Here is a 25,914-nt window from a genome sequence, read left to right as displayed (position 1 = left end):
GCTGTCACAACTTTGAAAACAATACATTTTAAGGCTTCATTCATAAGTCTCAGAACTTTTCTTCACTTTGCATTGCAGAGCGATAAGCCGAATCCACATTCCCCTCACACACCCAGAAACTGAATGAAGGGCATAAAAAATCAACAAGTCATTAACATTAATGGCATTTTAATTGTGTGTATGCCGCATGAACTCGAACTCGAACTCGAACTGAGACTCGAATCGAGCCGCAGAGAGAGCGATAAATCTTGGAACTGAACTCGTTGTCGCATTGCATATGGCGACAATAGTACAAAATGAGTGGCCAGAAGATCGGCATCGTTGGCAGCGGTCTCATTGGGCGTGCCTGGGCCCTGCTCTTCGCCTCCGCCGGCTATCGGGTGCAGCTGTACGACATAGTGGAGTCGCAGGTGGCCACAGCACTCGACGAGTTGCAGCAGCAGTTGCAGCAACTGGAGGCAAACGGCACATTGCGCGGCAACTTATCGGCCCAGACGCAATTTGAGCTCATCAACGGCTGCACCCAGCTGCAGCAGCTGGCCAAGGATGCTCTTCACATTCAGGAATGCGTACCGGAACAGTTGGCATTGAAGTGTGCTCTGTATGCCCAGCTGGATGAGCTGCTCGAACCGCAAACTGTTGTGGCCAGCTCAACGAGCACTTTTATGCCATCCCTCTACAGCAAGAATTTGCAGCGACGTAGTCAGGTAAGTCTTTGAGTAACTGTTCCATTTGGGAATCTACAAAGTAGGTTAGAAGCTTCAAAAATAGACCAACTAAATTCAAAGCAAAAGTATTTCAATCACTTCCACACACACTTTTCATTTGGTTGATCTTTTTCAATCCTTAGAAATAGTTTTTATATGCTTATTTGTTTTAAGTTTTAACATTGATCAACCTATTGAAAAGTTATAAAAGATTGATTTGATAGGGAACGAAGAATGACATAAACCTAAAGTCTGTGACATAAATAGACTTAACAAATAAAGCAAATAATACTTTCATCTCTCCATATTCGATACAGATGCTGGTGGCCCACCCTTTGAATCCGCCCTACTTTATACCGCTCGTCGAGCTGGTGCCTGCACCGTGGACCACCGATGAGGCAGTGGAACGCACTCGGCTCCTAATGCTGGCGTTGGGTCAACGTCCTGTGGTGCTGAAACGGGAGATTCAAGGCTTTGTCACGAATCGCGTACAGTACGCCATACTGAATGAGGTGTGGCGTCTGGTCTCCGATGGCATCATTAGCGTCGCCGATGCGGATCGTGTGCTCAGCGATGGATTGGGTATGCGCTACGCTCTGATGGGCTCCATGGAGACGGCACATCTGAATGCACCCGGTGGCGTTCGAGATTATTTTCAGCGTTTCGGTGGCGAGATCGCCGCTGTTAGCGCCACCTATGGACCAACGCCGAATATGTGTGACGAGGCCGCAACCCTGGCGGAAGTTGCTCGACAATGCGAACAGCTTGTGCCGCTCGAGGCACTGGAGCAGCGACGCGCGGAACGGGATGAGTTTCTGATACGCCTATCAGCGCTCAAGCGGCAGTTGCCATAAAAATTGATTGCCGTATACTGTATATATCCATTTGTGTTGATTAAACGAGCGCACAATCTCTCCAACCTCCCGTTTGGGTTTGGGTTTGGGAGTAGAGCATGGCCCACTTCAGCTCGTTGCGTAATTGCAATGTCCGCTTTCAATTCATTCAATTCATTTTCAGCTAGCCGCCGTGCATTAATGAAATTAATTTTTGTGGCAATCGGAACCATTTGGCTGTGGCAGCCATTGCCAGAGAGCGCGTTCAAGTTGAACGTGTCACATTTCCGCTTTTGGCTTTGCCTTTCAATGCTTTCTGTGGAACTGGTTTTCCATTTCCATTTTCAGCACTTTGCCCGCTTAAGTGCAATCAGCTTTAATTCCGTTTTCACTTTGAAATTTTGTTAAAAAAAAACCAATCAACAGCATCAAATTTTTATTTAAAACCCCAGCAGGACTTTGTGACTAAGGCACTGCGAATAGATCAACGTTGCTTTGTACAGGATAAGTGTGAATTCTCTAACATATTGTAGAAATTGCTAGAAAATAAAGAGTATTTTGGTGACTTAGTAATGACAGCTGCAAGCTACAACTATTAACAGTTTCAGGCATAATATAAAGCAAACTTTGCCTATTAACAGTTTAAATAGGTCGTCAAGTCGGCTTTCTATCAAACCAAAACAAACTAAAATACTGTCAGCTTATGTCATTATTAATATGATTAATTTAAGCCTACATTTGCTTATATTTTATAAATAAAAAAAGATATTTGTAATGCTCGTTAAGTTTATTGTGAAACCAAACCATGCAAAGCATTTGTTAATGCTCCTTAACACTTTGCGGCTTAAGTACATGTGTGTGTTTGCAAGTGTGCCTGTGTGTGTGTGTGTGTGCTTTTATTAAAATCATAAATCTGCATTAAGTGAGCCTGTATGTAACTACATATACATATATACATAAGTACATATGTATATGTGAAGCGTTTTTCTCGGCAGCCCAACAAACCGCTTTATATTTAACTCGTAGCTCGTTGCCGGAAAAGCATTTTTCATTTTTAGTCGCAATTTTTTTTGTTGGCTCTTTCTTTCTTTTTAATAAACTCTCAGCTGTCTCTAAGCACATGCTCGTACATCCCATTTACCATGTTTCTATGTGTGTGTGTAGCTAGCTGTAGCCTCCCATTCGTGGCATTTTGTAATTTATTTCGCTTGGGCCACCAAAAAAAAAAAAAAAAAAAGAAGAAAAAACGAATAAAATAGAAATTGATTAAAAACCACTTTAATATAGCTCATTGTCACATTTGCCTGCCTTCAAGCGGCGAGCACGAAGCCTTATAAATGAGCTCGAGCGCTCTTCACAGACTGCCAGTTAAATACATTTATTCAACTCATGGGTTTTTCTATCGCTTTCAGCTGATGTAGATGAATCTGGGACTTAAGTTCGCACTGACTATGCATGAAAATACGTTTATATATCATTATTAAATTATAATTTAATAAAATTGAAAAAAAAAAATTCTAAATTGCTTCAAACTTATAGCTGAAGTCTGATTCAACTCAATTATCGCCTGATCGGTACAACCCGAGATAAGGCAACAAATTAAATATAGAACATGAAGAAAGAATCGTTTAAAAGTGAATCTTGCGTATCAGTTTCAGGCAGTGTCTAAGATTCATTCCACAGATGAAGAGCATTTTGCTTCCATTACTTATTGTGATCATAGCCTGCTGGCTTCAGCTAAGCCTAGCAGTTTATCCATCCAGGCGGAGCTATGATCCCCCACCGTTTCTACCCGATTTGGACCGGATGCCATTTGAATGGCCCTCAACATTGCAGCATGCAGACAACGAACATTAATAATTTATATAAGAACAAATCAAAATTCAATAAATGAAAAGTGAACACATAAAAAGAGGTACGCCATTTGTAGCTATTGATAAGCTTCAAGCGAGAGGTCAAATAAGCTAAGATGAGCTCATTTTGTTCGTTTTTTCCCATTACTTAGAGAGTTGGCTTTGGAAATTTCTATACTTATCAATACGTTTGTTGTTGTTGTTGTTGGAGCTGCCTTTGGATGTACTATAAAGTTCAAATTACTGCGCATCGTTGTGGTCAATTGTTAGTGTAAAATACCCCAAACAATTAGAAACCACAATTGCTGCCCCAGCAGCAAACGTGCAACTTTTCATTTTTACTGGCACTTTGCTGCCAGTTGAGGCAGCCTTTTGCTGCCAGCTCTGCCAGCTCTTCTAGACAGAATTCGTTGCAGTTGCCAATTCAAGCAGAGGCCCTCTTTCAATCCGCCCACAACACAGCAGCAGCCAAACTGCAAATGCATTTTGAGGTTAATGCCCCCTATCCGCACAAGAACTCTAAGCAGCCACCCCAAAAGCTAGGCACACAGTGGGGATGCCCAGGGTTGCATCATTTGCAGTTCGGTTTATAAACTTGCTCAACACTCTGAACGCCTGAAATTCTTCTTTACTGCTTATACTTACATATATATAGAATATATATTTATGTGTGTACTTTTTTGAAGCTTTCAACTCGGCATCGACTATTCTCCAGTTTTGTGGCCCCCTGTCAAGTGAGGCGCAAATAATGCGATTTTAATACTGATTTCCTGGGGGCAGCACTTGCTTCCATCCTTTAGCATCCATCATGTAGAAGTACATGCTATATATGTATGTATGTAATGCTTATAAGTCTCTAACTGTTTATTTGTTGGTTGGCCGTGTCTGCCTGTTTGAATTTTGTATCTGAATAATAAGTACTTAATAGCTGACAACTTTACTGCAGTTTGCCCCTCTCTCCCTTTCTATCTCCCTCTGTCTTTCCCTCTCTCTCTCCCTATCTATTTGTTGATACTGAAGAGGAACTCTTTGTGCCGCACTTTAAGCTTGTAAGCCGCTTAAATGGACAAATTGCAATTTCGCATTCAAAATTTGATACGCAGCCGCTTTTGCAAAATTAGTATTGCTGCAAATGACAATCGGATAGAATATTTTGATGTTTAATATTTATTGGTGTGGATAATCTATATTATAGTTAGAAAGTGCTCAAAAGCTGATTACAATATCATAAATATAATTATTTGGATTAATTTATTCAAGTCAAGTCAGTAATCAAATAAATATGGCAAATAAAGTGATAACAAAATTTTCAAATTATATGAAATGTGTGTGCTGAGGTAAGTAGCTTACAATTGATTTAAAGAGCTTTAGACTTAACCTAAATAAACTCGTACTCTTCTAAGCTGAGCGAGGAATCAAATCTTAAATAAACATAAAATGCTATATTCATAACGAATAGATAACGCTGAACTACATGCTCTAGTTTTGTGAGCTGACGAAGCAGTTATTTTTTGGATAAAAGTCGTGTTTGAAAAGCGCAAAACACAAACACGCCAAGCCACAACAATAAAGCAATATGTGTGTGTGTGTGTGTGTGTGTGATAGAGCGTGTTTTGTGGTCTGTCTGTGTGCGCTCTTACAATCCTATTAAAGTATCAGACAATCTAATCACCGGCAGCTCAAAACCCGCGCAAAACGCGCACACGCGCTAAACGTTGCCAAAAGGACCACAAAGAGCGACAAAATGGGGCGGGAAAAAGGAGTTGTAGTTGCGTTGACAGCTAACCATTTACAGAATATAGCTACACAATCAGATAAGAATAACAACAACAACAAACGCATTACAAGCGAAATGTCCACTAAAACGACTGCCACTTGAGCAGAGCCACAGAGCCGAAGGAGGACCACCTCCTCCATTCTTTTTCTCTCTCTCTCTCTCTCTCTCTCGAGGCAATGCCTTTCATTTTGATGGCCCATTCGGAGTATGCCGTTTGCTGCTGCTGGTTTGCTGGGCATTGTCTCCGTTTCAATTCATAGAGAAACTGTGTTGGTTGCTGGTTGTTGGTTGTTGGTCCTTGTTCTGTTGTCTGCCTGCCTTCGATTGTTGTAGTTGTTGTTGTTGGTCTGCGTCAGTTTAATTTGAATACACTTAAGTGTACTGCGGTCTGCCAGGGCCGTCACAAGAATTTACAATTGAAAATCACTTCAAGTTTAATTTGATTGCCGCTGTGTAACTCTGTCTCCTCCCTCCCCTGTACTGCCACCCTGACTTCAAGTCCAATTCCTGCCAGCCATAAAATTTCTACCACAACTTTAATCACATTTGCCACACCAGGCATTAATATTGATGAAAACTTTTTACCTTTTGCATAAATTATAGTCGGTCGAAACAGTGTAATTATCCAAGCTTTTATAGGAAAATGTGTAAGGACTCGTAGCAATTCTTCATTTCAGTTGAAGATCCATTTCGGCGCTAATTGCATTGCACTGATTTTTGTATTTAATTACAAAAGTATGCAGGAATTAATTATTATGTGGATTAATTTCGAAAGTATGCAACGAAAATGCGCCACTTGCAGCTGATTCTTTGCGTCAGCAGCAGGACTTGAACTTGCGGCGAACTTTTCATACAGCAATTAAAGCAAATACTTTGATATAAATCATACGAGTTACAGATATTTACACAAATATATGATACTGTTAATATATATAAATCAGGTGCTGCCATCAATCTCTGGAAGGAATAATACATGTTCAGCGTAGACGTCTACCCAATCCTCCCATTCCAGGATGTATAGCTGGCGAAGCAGCTCCTCGATGCGCAGTAAATCTGAAATATGTAAAAAATAAATTATGTGTTGTTGGAAAGAAGATGCGTTAGACTTTATATATACAAAATATAATGTAAAAAAATGGTTAATAAAGTAAAAAATAAGCTGCACACGAAAGTTACTTCCTTAATTGTGGAGATACGATTGCAATATGATACAGCTGCCATAGAAACACAGATTAATTAATATGTCTGCTAGGATATTTTAGACGGCGCCCCAACCCAGAGATAACAAATCTGTCTTATCTTTCATGCTCTGTGGCAGGCAGTTTCATTACTTGATTATTTCGTCTTTGGCTTACAACAAAAAAAGGAGGAAAGAAAACCCAAAAAAAAAAAGGGAGAACCCCAAAAAGGAAGCAGAAAGAGGCCTAGACATTTTGGTTAGGGTTAAGTAATGCAATCGCAATGGGAAAAATACAGAAAATGGTCCAACACTGAACTTTAAATACCCTAACAACACAAAATAATAGCAAATGCTATAAATGCAAAGGATTTGGCTGCGTTTACTGATTACCTTCCCTGCTCAAATGTGCCATGTTCTTATGCCTGCCACAAACTGAATGACAAATTGAAATACGTGCAACAAAGTTGAGCTTAGGGCAAAGGACACAGAAGAACAGCGCAAAAATTGGATTTACATTATTTACAGCATATTACACACGGCAACAGCGGAGAGACGATGATGCCGCCCTAAACTGCACATCGATAGACGTACACTATATACATATATATATGCAGATACATATTTTTTAGAGTCTGTAGTCAAATTCACTAGGCTGCAACATGGCGTATACGCAACACACACAACAAAAACAAAATGCAGGCAGAGAATGGCAAGGCAAGAGGCAAGCAGCACACATATATTGGACGACCCTTTGGGCCAGGCAAATTAATTAAATTAAGTCAACGAAAAGTGAAACGGCATAAGCGAAAACGCAACACGCAGACACACACACACGCAACACACACACACGTCGAGGCAGACAGTTTGCTGGCTGAGACAGCAGCAAGTTTTGCCCGCAGGTCGACGTTGATGTCAGGAAACGCGGTGTCTTTTGACATTCGTCGTTTGCTGTTCTCCCTCATCACTTTGATGCCTCCGCTCTGCACTCGCCCCCCTCCGCCCCTCTCTGCCTCACTCGGCCCCACTCTTTGCCTGTCTCGTGCTGCAAGTGTATTGCGATAAGCTCGCTTCGTTATAATCCTAATTAAATATTTAGGTTTACTCTATGGCTGTATTTACTCTTTTTTTCGCCCACTAAAATGCCCCCTCTTCTCACTTATTCTCACCTCTGCTCACTTCCTCTCTCTATCTCTCCCTTTCTCCTCTCTCCTCTCTTTATCTATCCCTTTTTCGTACGCTTTCCACTCGTTGGTCTGATGCTGTGCGCCTGATAAGCGTGCTTGGGTCACCTCCAAAGGCAAAGGGTTAATTGCATTAAAGTTATGACAATTGCCAACAAATTCGATGCTCGTGGCCAAAACGAAAAAGAAAAAGGGGGAAAATCAACAACAACAATCAAAACAACAACATAATAATGATGATGATGACGATGACGATGGAGACAGAATCAACTCAACTCGAATTGTGTATTGTGCACTCGAGAAACTAATTAGCTAAAGTTGAAAGCTTTATCCCATTTGCAAAAAGCCGAAATTCCAATTGTCTGAAAACACAAAAAAAAAAAAAGAGTAGCCTAAAATTAAGTAAATAACTCAACTATCTTGTTGGGAAATATCAAAGTGCATACTTTAGAGATAATACAGTACAATAAAGTGACACAAGCAAATGATAAAACCCTTTTTCTCTTGACGTGTTATAAGTGAGCCTTTCACAGATGCCACATAATAAAAAACTATAGAAGCTAAATAGAAAAATAAATATTTGTACACATAAAAATAATAAGAAAAAAGCAGCTCAAAAGAAAATCTTTAATCGATTCCTACTTAATTTTTAAATGAAGCTAAGTTTTTGTGTGCCTAACTCAAAATACAAAAAATGCAAAAGTGCTCTAAGATTAAATTAATTTTTAAACTTTTTGTCTTTATAATCAACTCAAAGCCCGCTGTACAAATTGTTAAATGGTATTAAAAAGCTATTTTGACAACTATCAAAATTAAGCAGCAGCCGCAGCAGCAGCGCTCAGTCAATCCGACTAGTTGTCTAATAAAACCAATTTAATCCTGACACCCAGACGAAGCGTCTGGAGACACCAACCCGCGTAGCCAGAAGATGCGGTCCAAAGGAATCCTTCACTGGAGATGGAACCCAGCAACTGGCTTGACTTGGCTTTGCTTTGTTGGACCGACGGACAGACGAACGGACGTCTGCCGCACTTGAAACAGCGCGCAATTTGTTTTAATCAACAAAGTCAAAAAGGGGCACGTAGAAAGGGGCACGTAGGGAAAGAGAGAGAGAGAGAGGAGAGTGAAGAGAGAGGTTAGCGGAGATCACAGTGTACAAAAATTAAATAAACTTTGTGTGTTGCTCCAACAATTTGAGGTAGCATCTAGGAGCAGCGGCAGCACCACCACCGCCAACACCACCATCAGCAGCAACCGGAGCCGGAGCCACAGTCAGCTCTTCAAATGTCTGTGGCTACGTTTAGAAGTGGGTTGGGAAACGGGGTGGGCGCGGGGCGGGTGGTCAGACAAAATGCTGACAGGCAGCTAAAATACGGAGCAGCAGGAGACGGAGTCGGAGCATGAGCTGGAGTAGGAGCAGGGAGCAGCTCACAGAATGCAGGACGCACAACGTGACTGGCCGTCGGCAACAGAAACAACAGTGGCAGGGGCAGCACCAGCATCTCTCCATTCACTTGCCACACACAACGGTTGCAATCTGAAAATCCTTTAACTGTTTAATATTGCAACGAAATGAGAAAAATGTTGCTTTAGGTCTCTTTTAGCGTGCTTTGCAGCAAATGCAAACAAATTAAGCAAAATTGCATGAGTTGTGCAAACAATTAGCGTATATTCCACAACCACACTCAAACATACAACTATTCACATACATATTATATATATATATAGCATATATATATATATACCTTACAGATATGTACGTAGTCCTCTGACGGGCTAATAAATGAAAATTCCTAAGATGCCCATAAATTCTCAGAGGCACTGTGATAAATGTGGCGCTGACCACAATTCGATAAGGCCAATAAGAATCTTGTGTGTGACTTCTTCTCTTCTTTTTTTTCTGTTTGTATATCTAAAGACTTTTAAGAACTTTTTTATACACTAAGTAAAAAGGGTATATTCGGTACATGAACTGGAATTTGAAATTTGGATTTCGATCTTTTCATTATTATTCTTTTGAAGATAAGAAAAATTTCATCTAATATAATCCATGGAATATTTCCATTGGTTTTATATAAAAACAACAGCAAATTATTTACAAGCTAAACAAATTCTTTATTTAGAATCGCATTGAATTCCTGCTTGAAAAGGGAAGCACATCAAAGAGTCATATAATTCGTGCCCCAAGCATGTGTTCACTGTATGTTGTTATTACTGTATTGTGTTTGCCACTCATTGTGTGTGTTATCAATAAAACAAATTGAATTCTGTTGCGATACAAAAAGTGTCACTCAACTCGATTCAAGATAAATGCCAACTGTGCACACGAAGAGACCATGCCCATAGATGAGGTGCGAGCTGCGAGTTGCCGGAAGAGGAGTACATGCCCCCTCTTGTCAGAGGAAATGTCCTCAATTTGAAATGGGCAAATAAAATTAATGTATTAGACTTTTGTCTGCCGATCAAAATGCGTTGATAAATGAAAAGGTTAAGTCACAGGTCAAACTAATACAAACCTGCCACATGACCCCGCTGCCTGCTCCATTGGCTCCCCAGCTCCACTGGCCCCACCCCCCGTATGATGGTTAATTTGTTTTTTTTTTGTTGGTTGTTGCTTGTTGCTACAAAATGTAGACATCCCAATAGAGGCAACTGTGATTGTTGCTGTCAGCCTTTGTTGCTTATTATTTATCATCCGGTTGATGCTTCCTCTTCCCCATTTCTGCAATGAATCAAAGTAGCTGGATGTGTATGTGTGTGTATGTGTGTGTGTGTGTGTTGCTTGCCCCAATAGGTACAGCAGCATGATTTATTGCACACCCCGCCCTCCAATTAGTAGGCGTGGCACCGCCCACAGCTTGTAGCTTGTAGCAATAGACTAATGGCTGCAAGAAATAAAAACATTCAATCGATGCTTAACAACTTCTGAAAACAAATCAATGAAAAAGTGTTCGTTGTCTGCTTAAATGCTCGCTTCACAAATTTTCCACTTTAGAAGCGAGTTTTAATTGATAAGTAGAGAAAAGCCTTGCTCATTTAAAGAAATTTTGTTTCTATATATTTCAAAATTATTTAAAAATAACAAGAAAAACACTGCAGTCTTCTGAATGATATTCCTTTAAGGTCGATTTCCGGGGGACTTTGATGATTATTTTGTAAATCGAAAACTGATAATGTAATCGATTAAATATAAAGCTTGCATTAAATGTTATAAGTTGGTGCCACAGTCTATTCACATGGACTAATAATATCAATGCGTTATATAACTAAAAGTGCACCCAAAACGTCTACCAATGATTGATCTTATTATTTATTACTTTGCACAGATATAATCAATGCAATAGTAAAATATTTATCGATAACTCGTAATCGTTTCCTAGAATATTGTTTTAAAACGTTAGCAACACTTTAAAATTGCTTGTGTCAGGCTGTATAACAATTTGTGAGCAATTAAAGCCGCATAATTTCGCGCCTGCCTATGACGCCTGCCTCTGGGCGCCAGACCTACCCCTAACCACCCACCCCGCTCCTCGTCGCTCTCACTCAATGCCCCTGACATTGCTGACGTTGGCTAAAAATTGCAATGTCATTGTTGCAGCGAACAACGGTTGGAGCGCGCAAAAACCATGTGGCTAGTAATTCATTACCCAGACCACCGACACGCACACACACACACACAATACAGATGGCCAACACCAGCGACGCCATTTAATGTGCAAACAAAAGGCGTTGGCACCACACAAAAATAAAATACCCTCCAACCAAAAATAAAAAAAAAAAACAGTTTAAATGAAATAAAAGACTCAAAACAGTAAAAAACAAAAATACAAAATGAGACTAAAGGAAAAGCTTGTCAAATGTTATGAAGTATTTGTAAAGTGCAGACGGCGCACAATGACAACAAAAAATAACAGAAAAAACAGAAAAACAAAAAAAAACAGAAAAAGAGAGAATATAAAAAACATAAATGAAGAGAAAAAGCTGGGCTCTATGCTAAAAGTTGAAATAACGAACGATAATTAATGGAATGACAACATAAAGCAGCCAACCGTTTCAACAGTTTCCAATGCTAGGCAGGACTTGCAACACCCCTCCCTTGCCCCACCCCCTCCCCGTCCAACAGTTGGGCGTGTGAATCGCTAGCAAAGTTGGCGCGCGAAAAAAAATACAGTTGCAACGGAAGCAACGCAAATGTCAATGTGAATGTTTGAGGTGGCATTCAGCTTTTGGCGGGGAGGGGGCAGCGAAGTGGCATGTGTACAAACCGGAAATGCATTGTTTCACGCGCAATTTCATTTCGACATTTATTATGCACTGCAAATTCTATGCAGAAGTGGAGAGGGCTGGGTGGTGTTGAGGAGGCGTGTCATTCAATTAATCGCAAAGTAATCAAAATAATTAATTAGGCATGCCCAATGCGCCGTGCTCAAGTGTCAGTCTGTGGTCAGTCGCAGCACTGAGCTTAACGCGTGCAGCTTCAAACAACTCAAGTGTGGCAACATCGAAATGTACAAAATATTTAAATACACTTTAAATCAAATCGTAGCTTTGCTTCTTTAGCATTAAACAATTTGATATAGATGAGAATTCAGCAACCACTTAAATTAAGTTCTTGCTTTAAATATTATGCTTAAACTGATGTCAAGCTTTTCACATCTCAGAAATGACCCTTTTTAAATTAACTGAAAACGGTTTGACAGCGCTTTAGAGCTATAGAAATATATAATTCAGAGAGAGTATGAAAATGATGCTGCTTAAATTAAAAGGATTAAAAACATATTTTAATGCATACATTTTGGAAATTTTTGCATTCAGCTTAAATCCATTGGAAAAAAGAGAAATAAACTAGTTCTTGTGCCAGTTTCCCAGCAACTTTTGCTTTTTAATCATTATGCAAATATTTTGCGATGAACCAATTTTGTGGCGGCTTTTGCTGCTGCAAGCTGCATTTATTAGCTCAACATCATTAGCCAAAAATAGCAACAACAACAACTGGAAAAAGGGAGGAAAACATTGTGTTGCAACTTTTGCCGACATCTTTTCAACATTTTCAATTTGGCAACAAACGGCAGGTGGTTTCACTCCCAGCAGATAACTACTACATAGAGTGGGGAGGGGGGTAGCAGGTGGGGAGTCGGTTGTGGACTAGGGGGAGGGAGGGCGTAGTTAAGGGAAAAGCGTGGTTAGCACGCAAATTGCGCCGCGAGCATTGAAACCAAAACAGGCGACAAGACGACGATGTTGACGATGTGGTTGCACTTATTTCACCTCCCCCCACCTGCTCGCTCTGCTGCTGATGAGGAAATTGTTTTCGAAAATTACAAAAAGCTGTACAACAAGCAGCTGCACACACACACACACACACAAATTTACTACATACGATGTTCTATCTCGAACTTTGCCTAAGGTGCACATATTTCTAGATTCCATTTAAGTTAACATTTAATATGTGCTTTTTATGTTAGAACAATGCTTTTAGCTTTTAAGCAATACATGTTAGAAAATTCACTTAGCTTATTTCGCATTTGTTTTGCTCCTGGTCCATTTAACAGCTATCAGTAGAAGAAGGAGAACAATGAAAACAGAATCCACATGTAATATCGATCAAGCTGAGCTTTGCTTGCACAGAAGCACAATCGAACAGCGAGGCGAGTGTTCTCAGCCTTAATGCACTCTGCATTAACTTGGCAGACGCACTCTGAGCTTTTAAGAAGAGAACACTCCGAAGACACATTGATTAAGTCCCACACTCACACGATCCACATGAGAAGCACTTGCCATAAGCGCTCTCTAATGGTGAACACTGACACTAACTATATGATACGCACTCAACATGTGCGCTATCTAGCGGCAGAGAGCAAAACTAATGTGGGAGGATCGAGAAATCTTAAATTATCTCCCACACTACACTCTATCACTCTATAGAGCGCCTGTGCTGAGAGCGTGCGGCTCTTTTAACTTACCTTTATGGCTCGCTGTCTGCATACGCGTTCTCTAGCGGCAGAGTGTGAAACTAATGTAGGAGAATTCAGAACACTTAGGTTACCTCTGCACTCACACAAACCACAAAGCTCGTTCTCTGCAGAGTCGCTCCCTGGCGGCAGGCTGCGAAACTAATGCCAGAGGTTCCACAGCAGCTTTCACTAATGGGGTGAGCTGTTGAGTTATCTCTCAAGCTCCCACTTATAATGCTCCCTCTTAGAAATAACACCACTCAGCGAAGATTAAAGCTCAACTGGTGATCCACTGCTTACAGCTCTGCAATCCAAAATAAACGTAAAGTGCTCAAAGGAAGAGCACTCATAGCTTGAGATGTGCTTAAGCTTGCGGTCAAAAAGCTCGCCCAAAAAACTGTTAATTTATTCCTTTTTTGTATCGATAAAAAACACTTGGAAACATTTGAACGTTTTCTACTACCCACTTTTAATATGCATAGGGTGGATTTAAAAAATAATAACAGAGAGCCCCTTAATTGTCAATTTGCAGCAGATCCGAGTCTAGACTGGTCTACAAGAAGTAGACGTATGGCATAAAAAACTTTTTCAGCGAAAAAATGCATTGGGAAATGTCAAGAAGAGTTCAAAAGGAGTCGCTCCTTGTTGGTCGCTTACATTTTGGCCAATTAGACGCACAATGGGCCACAAATTATGCAACATGGCGCGACAAATTCAATTTGCTATGCCCCAAAACACGTGCCCAACAACAACACACACAATTATACACACACACAAACACACACACACACAGAGTGAGACAGGAGCCGCAGTCGAGCGACACGTCGAAACTTGTTCAAAAATCCCTGGAGAAATTAGTTTGATTTATGTTGAGTTTCCGGTGCAAATAAATTGCCAAGTTTACAGGACTCGGACAGGGACACGGCGACAAAAAGACAGGCGGACAAGGAGACCAGAGGGGGCAAGGGGAACAGGCAATGCTAACGCATAATTGATAATGCGAGCGGCGTAGAAATCAGCTTGTGGCAAGTGGATGACGGTGGCTAAGGAAAGAGGCATGAAGTAGGTGGTGGCAGGTGGGGGAGGGAGGGACAGCTGGGGGCATGTCCTGTATCAAATTGACACTTATTCGCTGCCCGTCACAATCGTGACTCATCGCCCCATCTATAAAAGTGGCTAAAAATATGCTGAGAGGAAGAAGAAGAACTCTGAACATCTCTCAATAAAGTTGGATAAACAGCCACAAAAAAATAAATGCAAAAAATGTAGGAAATGTTGTCACAGGCTTTAAGCCAGATCAATTTTGAAAAAGCAATTCACATTTAAGCCACCTCATCTCCCCCCTTACAACCCCAACCCAACCTCTCCCTCCTCATGCACCCCTCCAACTCCCTTGGTGTCTGTCAAATGCGGTCAACTGTCAGGGCTAAAAATCAAAATTGCTCGGCACACGGCAAATGGAAAACCTCAAAATCAATTAATTTTATTGGCTATCCCATTTATTTTCCTTTTGTTTTTGTTTTTTTTTTTAGGACAAACTGAAATGTCATTGTGGCGACAAACTATTTGAAACGAGCATGTGGCACAGGCGTTGTTCGTGCCACACTCCAAAGGTTCGATTGACACATACACACACATCTTGTCAAGTTTGCAACGCAATCTTTGATATACATATACATACTTGTATATTAAATACTCTATATTATAAATAGTGGGTTTTTAAAAAGTCCTAAAATTAGGCAAGAAATTATAGAAAAAACTCCTCTTTTTAATAAAGCAACCATAAAAGATTATTATTCTGTTTTAAAATGAAGAATTCGACTAAACTTCAATAGAGAAACAAATCGTATAACAGAGAATATTCATTTAATTTGTAGGAGCAACCATAAAACCGAATTATTTACCTATAAGCCAAGCTGATCAATCTGGAATCAGATAAACATTGAGTTCCTTTCCTGTTTTTTAACAAAAGAGAAAGTAAACAAAACTTAATTACAAATTTGTTAGAGAAACAAGTCGTAATACAGAAAAATAATCTGTTGTAAAAGCAACTATAAAACACAAATATTTCATTTTAAATCAGCTTGATCAATTAGGAATCAGACAACTGGTTAGGGCATATATAAACATTGAGTTCCTTTCTATTTGGTATCTTTCCTGTTTTATCGGTTTTTCTCTGCTTGTTTGTTGTCCATTGGGAGGGGTATGGGGAAGAGGGGGGCATGGGGATTTCCACAGTTTGACATTGACAAAAGTGCAAAGGATTAAAACTTGTGCAGTGCCAAGCAACAATCCCCAAAATAAGAAAAAAAAAGAAATAGCCACAAAAAAGCACAACACACTAATACACTCGTACACCTCTTGGAACGGTGTGTATATGTGTGAGTGCGACTGTGTGTGTGTGTGTTTGTGTGTGTGTTGAGGTTGAGTGAGAAATTGAAGTCACGTAGCTGTGTGCAAATTTTTTGTACCGTTGACACTGACATTTTTTGTTGCCTGTTTTTCTATTTTTTATTATTGCTCTTTTTAGTACGGATTTGGTGTGTTCCGTTTTTTTTTTATATTTTATTTGGTTATGTTGGTAAATTTAATTTTTGCTTAGTAGCCAGGCGAACTGTGTACGATGCCAGACTGATTAAATTTGCCAACATTTACGTGATTTCAATGCGTAATTTATGCCGCTGCTAACGGTACTCAAGAGAACACATTGCCATATGGACCACATAGAGAGAGAAAAAGATAGGGAGAGAGGAAGAGGAAGAGAGGGAAGCGAAAACTTTTTAATTAGTTTAGTGTGAAGAGCGTTGCCAGACCAATGTGAGAAAATAAACGCAACTCTTTTCAATGCACCTTTTTTATTTACAGATCGACAAAAAGATAGTCGTTGGTGTCTAATGTCTGTTTGCATAGTTGCCACAAAAGCATGTTGCATGCCACATAGGTGCTGCAGCAATTGAGGTCTTCGTCTCGCTGTTTAGAGATCTTATCGGGCAACTCAGCTGCAACTGCTGCTGCTACTGCAACTGCCAGTTGCCAAATCCACATCCAATTAAACAGATGTCCTCGGCGTCCTCGAAGGCCTGTCAACGCCGTGCAAAAGGTGAAAAGTTGCTGCGATATCAAATGTGTCAAGGCCTGGCCACAATCGCGTGACTTGACTGGAGTCAACCGCGACTACCAACGGCGTTGCCAGTGTTGAGCAACACACAAAACTGCCATCCTTAAATGCGCTTTGCAAGTGTTGAGCTTTTAGCTGAGGCTTGCAATTAAATTTAATTTACATATATATTTTTTTTTAATGAAAAATAAACCTTGAAATACAAATAAACTACTTTCCGCTTTAATAAAATTTATATATATTCAATTTAATTACATAATTTTGGTTAGTGTATACAAAGCAGCGACTTTTCATGCTGGTAATTCCTACTTCTTCTTCTTCTTTATGTTTGATGCTGCTGTTTTTTTTATATTGGCTCACAGCCCAATTTAATAGTTTTTCGATTTGTTGAAAGCAAAACGCCAAAGCATAGAAAATAAATTGTCACAAAATGCTGGGCAAACCCAACTTAAGAGCAACCGCAAAGGTTGGCCAAAAGTTTTAGAGTGAGAGAGAGAGAGGGAGAGAGAGGGAGGGAGAGAGAGAGAGAAAGCAATCAACTTATACTTGGTCTTATCTTTATCAATTGCGAAGAAAAGCGCATCGAGAGCTTTCCTTGTTGTTGTTGCTGTCGTCACATATCGAATGCTGGCAAAAAGTTCGACAACTCTTCCCCCTTCCACTGCTCCGCTAGAGAAAAGTCAGAGAGGCCAAAAATCTTGGCGTTTTGGCCGCCCACCAACTTTATTTGAAGTTGTAAATAACTTGAAGCATTCGCAGGCAAAAATGGCAAATATAAAAGAGAATTCAATTGAAATTTATTTGATTTACTCTCCGTACAATAACTGCATAATTATGAGCGTATCTTGTACTCGTCATAAAATCGAATATATATAAACATAAAACCAAGAACAGGAATAAAATCAAATAAAAGTGCCCCCTTTTTGTGCGCATAAAGTGCCCCTTTTTAACAGCGTCGTCTGCGTCTGTTGTAAGTAGTTGTAAATATGCTCAACATGCTGCACACTCAATGAATGAAATGTGTGCACAATGTTGAAAATAGTTGTGACACCCCCCGCAACTCCCTCTTACGTAAACACTTGCTGCTGTTGTTGATGTTGCTGTTGTTGTTGCTGCTGTTGTCCATAGCAGGCAGCTTGTTGTTGTACAGCTTCCGCTTATATGGACACCACTTCAGCATGATAAATTGATGTTGCCGGTTTTAAAAATGGCAAAAGGGAAAATAAAATATGGAGCAGCATCAGCAGCAACAACAAAGTCTGAACTTGACTTTGTTATACCCGTACATAGACTATATAATATATAATAATGTAATATAATGTATGAATATGCACTAATTGCACATGGAAAGTAAACACGTTTCTTTTTCACCTGCAACTCTCATTAATTATTTTGTAGCAGTTAGCTTACAGTGCTGTTCATTTGGTTAGGGTATTTTGCAAGCGCTGCTCACCTAATGTATGCAGAGTAACGGTTTATCTTTGTGTCCACAGTTGGCTATGCGCTTGCTTATGACCCTGCATAATTGCAACAATGCAGTCAGTCAGTCGGGGAACTAAAGGGCAATAACAACACATCAACTTGCGGGCACATACATTTTGGCACTCACTATATTAAGTCTATGAAATAAATGTAAGACTTAAAATGCTCATAGCCGTCAGCTTTTGTAAGGCAGCAAACAAAGGTGGTATTTAATTTTGATATTATTGCCATTGTGTTATAAACTTGACATTTGGTATTTTTAACAAGCCACAAAACTTAGTATATTTTACCTCTCGTTATTTCACAGCTGCGTACATGCGGTCACATTGTCGCAAAAACAAAACAGCTGAAAATGCACGCAAATACAAAATTAATAACATTAGTGGTACTGGGTGAGTTTTAACAAACATACACATATCGCATTGCTCTAACAGAGGTGTGTGCTTAACAGGGATATGTGCGGCAACAGCGCACGGGGACATTACTGGCATGCTGGCTGCGCTCCAATACTTTGACCTATATCTTAGCATGAATGGGACGACGACGCCAGCGACGGGCAGCTTGTCGCGCGGCCAATGCGACTACAGCTTCCAGTCGTACGCGCTGATGCGCGATCGTCACACGTGTGTGCCGGACGACGAGCACATTGCCCATCTGTCGGAGGCGCCGCAACAGCGTCGCCCACCGATATTATTGAAATGCCTGCAACGCGATCTGTCGCAAGCTGGCAACGATAGTGATGTACATCCAAGCGTGCTAATACCGAAAACAGCCAAGGAGATTCTAACGCTGCTCAAACCCATTGGGAATGCCACCAAACGCCACGAAGCCGGAAGCTGTGTCGTCATGTACTTCTGCACACCGTTCAGTTTGTCATGTGCTCGGGTGGCAAAGCTTGTGAATTTGTTGCCACATATGTTTCCCACGCTGCCCATTGGCTACATTGATGCATCACAATTTACCCGATTCAATGCCGAGTTTGGCATCATTTCGCTGCCAACGCTGATGATCTTCCACCAGGGCAGACCGCTGATCAAATACGATGGAGACGACAATGTGGTGACATTCATTACGCGACACACGAATATTCGTCCGATTGACTTTCATCTTATTCAACCGAATTTTGCAAACGGCCCGGTGCCAACGGAGCCGGGTCACAAAACCGATTTGTATCTATTCCTCTCCTGGGGATTCATCATCGTCTGCCTGGGGAATTATGTGCGGCGCACTCTCTTCTGGAAGCAGCTGGTGGAAATGGTGCAACGCAATTGGCGCGAATCCGAAGAGACCCAAATGGAAATGATTGACTAATTTTTCATTTTGGTGTCATTAGTAGGGGGCGGGGAGGGGTTAGTTCCAGTAATAAATAACAGACTAAATAACTTGACTACGTGTTTGTAATGTATATTTTCGTTTAATTAAATTCACATTAACATTTACGCTCATTGCCTTATAATTAATTACATATGCATATTTGGGATTTTATAGTTTAGTTTCCGTTCTTTTTTTTCAAATTTGTCTCTGCAAAATGTAAAGCTTACTTATTTCGAAAAAACAAACTAAATTCTCGTTGAATATTTTATATGCAAAACTTAAGCTTAGTGCTTTCAATATTATTCAATAGTTTCTTTAATCTTTAATACAACTAAAAATTTGCATTAACAGTTTTAAGAGTGTGTCTGAGTGTGTGGGTGTGTGTGTGTGTCAACAGTTGCCTGAAATGGAAACACAAAAAAAAAACTATATTGATATAGATTGGTTTCTTTTTTGTTTGGCAGATTTGCGTGCGAAAAACCACATCAAATATTTTGTCATTTTCAATTTGTGGAGAAGCACGCGAAACTGCATATTCAATTCTGTCATTATGTTGTTGCTATGTTATTAAGCATTGTAATCGTTTATCGATAAACGTACTAGTAGTGTGGATGCTTTGCAATTGGGGGCGGCTGCTAAATTATAACTGTCTACATCTGTGTGTGTGTATGCGTGTGTGGTGGGTATCTAGGTATGTGTGTGTGTGTTTAATTTCCCCATATCCGATTATTGAGGCTTGTTTCGCTTGGCCGATTTGAGACGTGGCTCATTCGCATCCTCACCTCCATTGGAACTAGAGTTGGAATTGGATTGCTGGTGATGATGATGCTTCAGACGCTGCTGGCGACGAGCGGCTACATGATTTGCCGCATAGGGATGTGGATGTATGCTGTGTGTTTGTAACAAAGAGAATAAAATATTAATTTCAATTTTAAAGCCAATTCAACAATACGTAAGGACGTAAGGGCACAACAATACGCAAACAAAATAAGATATGACAACGTAAAAGAGAGAGAAAGAGAGTAATTCCAATTCGAAAGTAAATTTTTTCATAAAAATGGTGACAGCAATGCGAGGCGAAATGTGTGTTATTCAAAATGAGAGAGAGTGGGAGAGCGAGAGAGAGCGAGCTTTTTAATGAGCAAACAGGCTTAAGCTGGATGAGCGAGGGGTTGGGTTGGGGCGGGGTAGACGAGCGGGCACCGTTACGTGAGGTGAAAAGGTACGCAGTAGTTAATATATGTTGTTGTTGTTGCAGTCCCAACGTAAGACAACAGCAGCGGCGCAGTAGCAGCAGCAACAGCGTTAGAATTTTGATAAGCGTCGTTTGTTGGTTTTTTCTTTTTTGTTTTGGGAGTTGGTTGTCAGCGTAGTTTACGTAGATAGTAGTGTCACGTGGTACGTAGATGAGTATCGTTGACCAATTAGGCGTAGCGTAGTGTAACGTGTAACGTAACGATGATTTCAATGCGCAATTAAAACATAAAACGTAATGAAATTTGTCAACAAATGTCAATAAAAAAATTCATATAAGAGACCAACAACAACGCGGCGGGGGGACGGGCTTACGTAATACGCAAACATGCTGATTACGTGTGACGTCGCCTTATTCGTTGAGATGCTCTACGTAGAGAATGTGTATTTGTATGTGTGTGTGTGGTTGCTTATGTGTATTAGTAGTAGATTTGATGTACATAGCTTATTGTTGTTGTTGTGTGCGTGTGTGGCGGAGGCTTACACGTAACATGTGGCACGTAACGCAACGTTACGTGTGACGTATGATGCAAGTCAGTCGCAGCGATGATTTTGTGGCTCGTCGTAAAAAACGCCGTGTGACTTTTGCTGATTGGTTGGTTGCTTTGTTTGTTAGTAGGTGGATGGGATTAACGTAGTCGCTAAAGTTATCGTTAACATAGCGCGTCGTTGATCGTTGTTCAATATTACGTCGTAATGTGTATATATATATTTATGTTTATATATAGTAGTAGTATATATTGATTATAGTTTTTTTTGATTTATTTTATCTGTGTTTCTACTTGCGATAGAAACGTGAATTATACAAACGCCAATCTCTGCATTAGAATCGAAATATATATATTATGGTAGAGAGTGAGAGAGAGAGAGGAGAGAGAAATAGAGCGAGAACTTGTTAATTAAGTTATACAATTTAAAAAAAAAAACATATATACATTAAATATGTTTATTATATATATATAGTGTGTAACGACTATTTTAGCTTTAGCGGGGAAAAGGCCAAATAACATAACGTTGTGAAGAAGTCCAATAACGCAGTTAATTTCTGGAGGTTATTACATCGAACTTGACACGTCAAATAACGTAACGTAACGCAACGTAACGCAACGTAACGTAAAGTGAACTTTCTGTTAACAGAGGGTAAGCGTTTATGGGTTTTTTAAACGATTTTTAGGCTAGTCTCAGAGGCCTATTTTTGTGGGGGGTTATTGTTATTGTTGTTATTGCTGTTGTTGTTGTTGTCGTTTTTGTTGTAGTTGTTGTTGTTGTAGTCTATGCGAACAAACCTTGGCGTTGCGGCAATGCTGTGACTAACACTGGAAACGGTGGCCAGCGGTGACGATGACGGCGTACGTAGTGGGCGACGGGGCGTGGCCAAATGCTGACCATTGCGTAAATACGCTCGACGCGATGATGAAGCATTGACATAATGATAGATGTTGTTGTTGTTTGTTAGGTCGTAGACAGGAGGCGAATTCGCTGCTGCTGCTGTTGTTGTTGCGGTGACGCGGCGGGGCGACGTTGTTGCTGCTGCTGCAGTGTCGCTGTTGTCGTTGTCGTCGTCGTATGGAATCGATTCGAAGAAAATGTAAAAGAGATTACAACAAAACACATTTTGGAGGAGAGGGGGTTTGGAGTGGTGGTGGAACGTATGTTATGTCTTTTTTTAGGAACTCTTAAGCACATAAGTGTTATTGTTTTTTGGGGTCAGTAGCAGTTTTTCATAGCGTAGCGCAATCCGTTAACGTAACGCGTGTTTTGGGTCTTCATTTACGCAACGTATGTTAAATGGATGAAGTGATTCAAGAAATAAATACTTGAAAACTTATAAAAGCAATTCGAAACAAAAAGTATATATATATTTGAAAATCAGAGAGCATATATAACAATAAACAAATTGCTTGCCGCCTACCTCAAGAATTGTTCTCTTTTTTGATTTATCTTTTAGTATTTGTATTTTTAACGTAGTTGAGGAATGTAAAAGCAGAAATTTAAATTCAATACATATATATAGATATTTATATACATATATATGCTGTTAGGTTTCTTGGACTCTGATATAGAGATTCATTTGTATATATATATATATGTATGTAGATAGTAAAATATATACTGTATGTACATTGCTTGATTTAGTAATTATTGTATCTGCAAGTAAATACAAACGTTTAAATTTAGCGGGCATTGTTACTCACAAAATATGTAGTACAAAAAAGGGAACAGCCTAACTCTGTTAAGGTGGTAGGTCGTGATTTGTGTTGGGGGAAGGGAATATGCCTTATGTTGCTGCCAAGCTTATGTTATGCAACTGTTAGTGTGCAGCGCGCTGTTACTAACAGCTGTATGCTCTGTTAAACAACAAGTAAGGTAAGCTCTGTTAAACAAGTGTATAAATTTAGATGCCTTAATCATATTATGACTATTATATTAGAGTTGTTAAATATATTTTATAATTGCCACTGTTAAATAAATTAAGAAATTTAAACGTAGTTCTAAGGGCAGCTACAAGTAAGAGTCGCATTGTAACTAACATGTTTAAGCCGTGTTTAGCAGACACAGCTGTTAACCTTAACAGCGACACAAGGCATATGTTAACAGTTACAGTGTTAGAAAACGCCAAAAGCTCTCGAGTCAAGTGTCGCATGTGGAAAACAACAAATGGTTAACAAAGAATCAGAATCAGAATCTTAGGCGACTGATAGGCACCACTTTAAAACCTGTAAGCGACTTGCAAGGATATCGATTGATCCTTCAACTATCAGTTGGACTCACCTGGTATGCGGTGCTATTGGCGTCGCTGGCAGAGCGGGCAATTGACGGCCGGCGGAGCGTGTTGGCTCCTGGATCACACAATCATCATCATCGTCGTCGTCATCTAACGGCTCAATGGTCAGCGTCGAATTGTTAGCAGCCGGACCAGCCGTGATAGCCTGCATTCCACCGTTGCCATGTGGCATAATACCACGTGTGGCACGTGTGGTGAATTCGCGATCAAATTGCTCTGCCTCCTCCTCGTCCAGATTGATAAACTCCTGACGCTCCTCCAGCTGGCCGGAGCGCAAATCCTGCTCCTTCTCAATGATGTGGGCCCGTTCGCCAATATGATGACCAATGGCCATCTTTTTCATGCCCGTACGTGAATCCTGTACGGTTTTGCGTGTCTCGCGCACTCCACCAGGACCCGTCTTGGTGCTCGAACTGGCCTGATAGATCTGTGGACGACCGTCGGGACCCGAGGACATGGTCATCACGGTGCTTTGGCAAAATGAAGCTCCATTATTGGCTCCAATGTCTGCAGTAGTAAGAATATTATTATCTTTCTTAAAAATGCATCTTGAGGTGGACAGTGAAATAGATGCGAGTTGCATAAAAACTAAGAAAACTTTAATTTTTATATTGATTTTCTATGCAATATGTAAGATTTGAATAAATTCATTAGAATTAAGGCTTAACTGAGCAATCGTTACATAGCTGAGCATAGAATATAGTGTAAGCTCTAGGATAAATGAAAATTAACAATTGGAAGGTGTGAGAACTTCTTTACAATGCTCTCAAGTCAGAAAAAAATGACATTAAAAGGTGCGTATCAGCAACATAATCGTTTGGTGTTATTGGCTAAAAGCGATCATTTTCAATCAAGCATGATGCTTGCCACCAAGTTGTGTTCTCTTCACACCTATTTTACTGTCCAGTTGTGTATATATTTAAATGAATTATACGCACCGGCATTAAGCAAACGATTAAAATTAGGCATGGCTGGGAAGCCAAACAAGCCACCGCCCATGGGAGCCATCGCCTGTTGGCTGCGATCCATCAACGCTCCCTGCTGGAAGCCGGCATCGAATGGCGACGGAGCCAGCATATTGAACGGATCCGGCATAAAGCTGTTCATCAAGCGATTCATCGAACGCATCTGCATATTCATTGCATTCATGTGATGGTTCATGTGGTTGCTGTGAATAGAGTTAATGAAATCATTAGTTTAGTTTATTCCGACTTGAAATAAGTTCAAAACGAACTTTGTTGTCTCTGTCGTCGTTTCGGAATTGCTTTTCAATTTTTTACTGTGAGAATTTCGTTGGCGTTTCATAACTTTAATTAAAGTCTATGAAATTCTAGAATTGCTTGTTTTTTTTTACGATTAAAGATAACTTGAAAGCACTGAAACTTAAGCAAATACACTAAATTTGTAGCCTGCTTTTATTTCGTTCAAAATAAGTCGGGTTTTTCGTATTAGGAAACTCATGTTCAAATCTAAAAGTGTTAAATTAACGATAACTAGAATACAGACTTCTGGAAAATTCTAATTTCTAGCATTTTTCTCTTTGCTAAATTGATGAAATTATTTGCAACAGCTGTTTTTCTTCACATAGCTGTTTTTATACATATATATCTATGGTAACACTGGCAAAACAATGCACTTTGTGTGCATGCAACAAAAGCTAAATAAATACATCAAATAGTTCACATGCAAGAATCAAAATATTTAAATAAGCAATAAATAATAAAAGCAACTTTCTTAAAGGCACGCAATGCATATGCGTTGTGGTTGCATAAAAAAAAAAAGCGAAAAGGAAAACTAAAACTTAATTATTTATTAGATTGACAGCAGCCGCAAGCGTGCAATCGAAATTATCGATTAATTACGAGCCCTCGTCTTCGTCGTCGTCTTCTTTTCTTCCTGCTGCTTTTTACGCTGGCATGCTGCGCACTCACACACACAAGCATACAACGAAAAACTGCTTTGTGTGTGTATTGTGTAAAATGTACAAACACACATACACTCACTTACACACATGCACATACGTTTTCTGCTTTGCCCAGCGGAGCACATAAATCAGCGAAGTGAACGTAAAACCGTGAAAACCGCACAAAACAACACAACACACATGCAGTATTATTAATTGTCTCGCTTCTCTCTGCGCTTTAAGGGCCACAACTTTTCCTCACACCTTCAATGCAAAAAAATTTTCCACGCCCCAAAAACAACAACTACTTTGTAGGTCTTAGGTTTTTTTTCTTTACTTACTTCATGAATCCGAGATCATCATCGATGTCGCCCATTAACGCACCGAACATCGACATATTTGTTTATTTTTACTTGTTTACGCACTGCTGCAATTATTAAAATGTTTTTCTTTTTTTTATATTTCTTATTTTTGTATCTTCCTTCTTTTTGTAACAAACTTCACGAGTTTTCTCACAGACGATGTGACCGCGTGGCAATAGTACAGAAATACCAAAGGCAAAACTACCACAAA

At 39.9% G+C, this 25,914-nt stretch overlaps 3 protein-coding genes across 9 annotated transcripts; 2 read left to right on the top strand and 1 right to left on the bottom strand.

Annotated features, from left to right (window-relative positions):
* The first annotated feature begins 294 nt into the window (after nucleotides 1-294).
* LOC6568938 (lambda-crystallin homolog) lies at nucleotides 295-1,672 on the top strand. The gene is made up of 2 exons (XM_001994976.2): nucleotides 295-707; nucleotides 1,025-1,672. Exons 1-2 carry the CDS (start codon nucleotides 297-299, stop codon nucleotides 1,559-1,561), a joined length of 948 nt encoding a protein of 315 aa, XP_001995012.1. The 5' UTR covers nucleotides 295-296; the 3' UTR covers nucleotides 1,562-1,672.
* A 16,731-nt stretch (nucleotides 1,673-18,403) lies between these two features.
* Nucleotides 18,404-19,524, top strand: LOC6568940 (thioredoxin domain-containing protein 15). The gene is made up of 2 exons (XM_001994978.3): nucleotides 18,404-18,477; nucleotides 18,537-19,524. Exons 1-2 carry the CDS (start codon nucleotides 18,438-18,440, stop codon nucleotides 19,394-19,396), a joined length of 900 nt encoding a protein of 299 aa, XP_001995014.2. The 5' UTR covers nucleotides 18,404-18,437; the 3' UTR covers nucleotides 19,397-19,524.
* On the bottom strand, nucleotides 19,465-25,875 carry LOC6568941 (myeloid leukemia factor). Of its 7 annotated transcripts, none has more exons than XM_001994979.3 (5): nucleotides 25,683-25,875; nucleotides 24,377-24,606; nucleotides 23,426-23,945; nucleotides 21,940-22,197; nucleotides 19,465-20,288 (listed from the first exon to the last, which is right to left on the bottom strand). In XM_001994979.3, the coding sequence occupies exons 1-5, from the start codon at nucleotides 25,736-25,738 to the stop codon at nucleotides 20,126-20,128; spliced, it is 1,227 nt and encodes a 408-aa protein (XP_001995015.1). In that variant the 5' UTR covers nucleotides 25,739-25,875; the 3' UTR covers nucleotides 19,465-20,125. The 7 variants fall into 7 exon arrangements, with proteins under 7 accessions (XP_001995015.1, XP_032596885.1, XP_032596887.1 ...); XM_032740994.2 differs by lacking the exon at nucleotides 25,683-25,875 and adding an exon at nucleotides 24,673-24,758; XM_043215959.1 differs by lacking the exon at nucleotides 19,465-20,288 and adding an exon at nucleotides 21,404-21,471 and having other exon boundaries at nucleotides 25,683-25,787.
* Between the last annotated feature and the right edge of the window lie 39 nt (nucleotides 25,876-25,914).

Source organism: Drosophila grimshawi, unplaced genomic scaffold (genome assembly GCF_018153295.1).
Source record: "Drosophila grimshawi isolate 15287-2541.00 unplaced genomic scaffold, ASM1815329v1 contig_1367, whole genome shotgun sequence".
In the NCBI taxonomy this organism is placed as follows: Eukaryota; Metazoa; Arthropoda; class Insecta; order Diptera; family Drosophilidae; genus Drosophila; species Drosophila grimshawi.
This window is presented reverse-complemented; position numbering and strand designations above follow the sequence as displayed.

What these genes read in the sequence shown, in the direction of transcription:
- LOC6568938 (XM_001994976.2), top strand. Translation starts at nt 297, where the DNA reads ATGAGTGGCCAGAAGATCGGCATCGTTGGCAGCGGTCTCATTGGGCGT. An exon ending in ATTTGCAGCGACGTAGTCAG is followed by an intron (nt 708 to 1,024) that starts GTAAGTCTTTGA and finishes TATTCGATACAG; the next exon opens with ATGCTGGTGGCCCACCCTTT.
- LOC6568940 (XM_001994978.3), top strand. Translation starts at nt 18,438, where the DNA reads ATGCACGCAAATACAAAATTAATAACATTAGTGGTACTGG. An exon ending in AATAACATTAGTGGTACTGG is followed by an intron (nt 18,478 to 18,536) that starts GTGAGTTTTAAC and finishes TGTGCTTAACAG; the next exon opens with GGATATGTGCGGCAACAGCG.
- LOC6568941 (XM_032740994.2), bottom strand. Translation starts at nt 24,743, where the DNA reads ATGAAACGCCAACGAAATTCTCACAGTAAAAAATTGAAAAGCAATTCC. An exon ending in TAATCGTTTGCTTAATGCCG is followed by an intron (nt 23,946 to 24,376) that starts GTGCGTATAATT and finishes TTACTACTGCAG; the next exon opens with ACATTGGAGCCAATAATGGA. An exon ending in CCAATAGCACCGCATACCAG is followed by an intron (nt 22,198 to 23,425) that starts GTGAGTCCAACT and finishes CAACGACAACAG; the next exon opens with CGACACTGCAGCAGCAGCAA.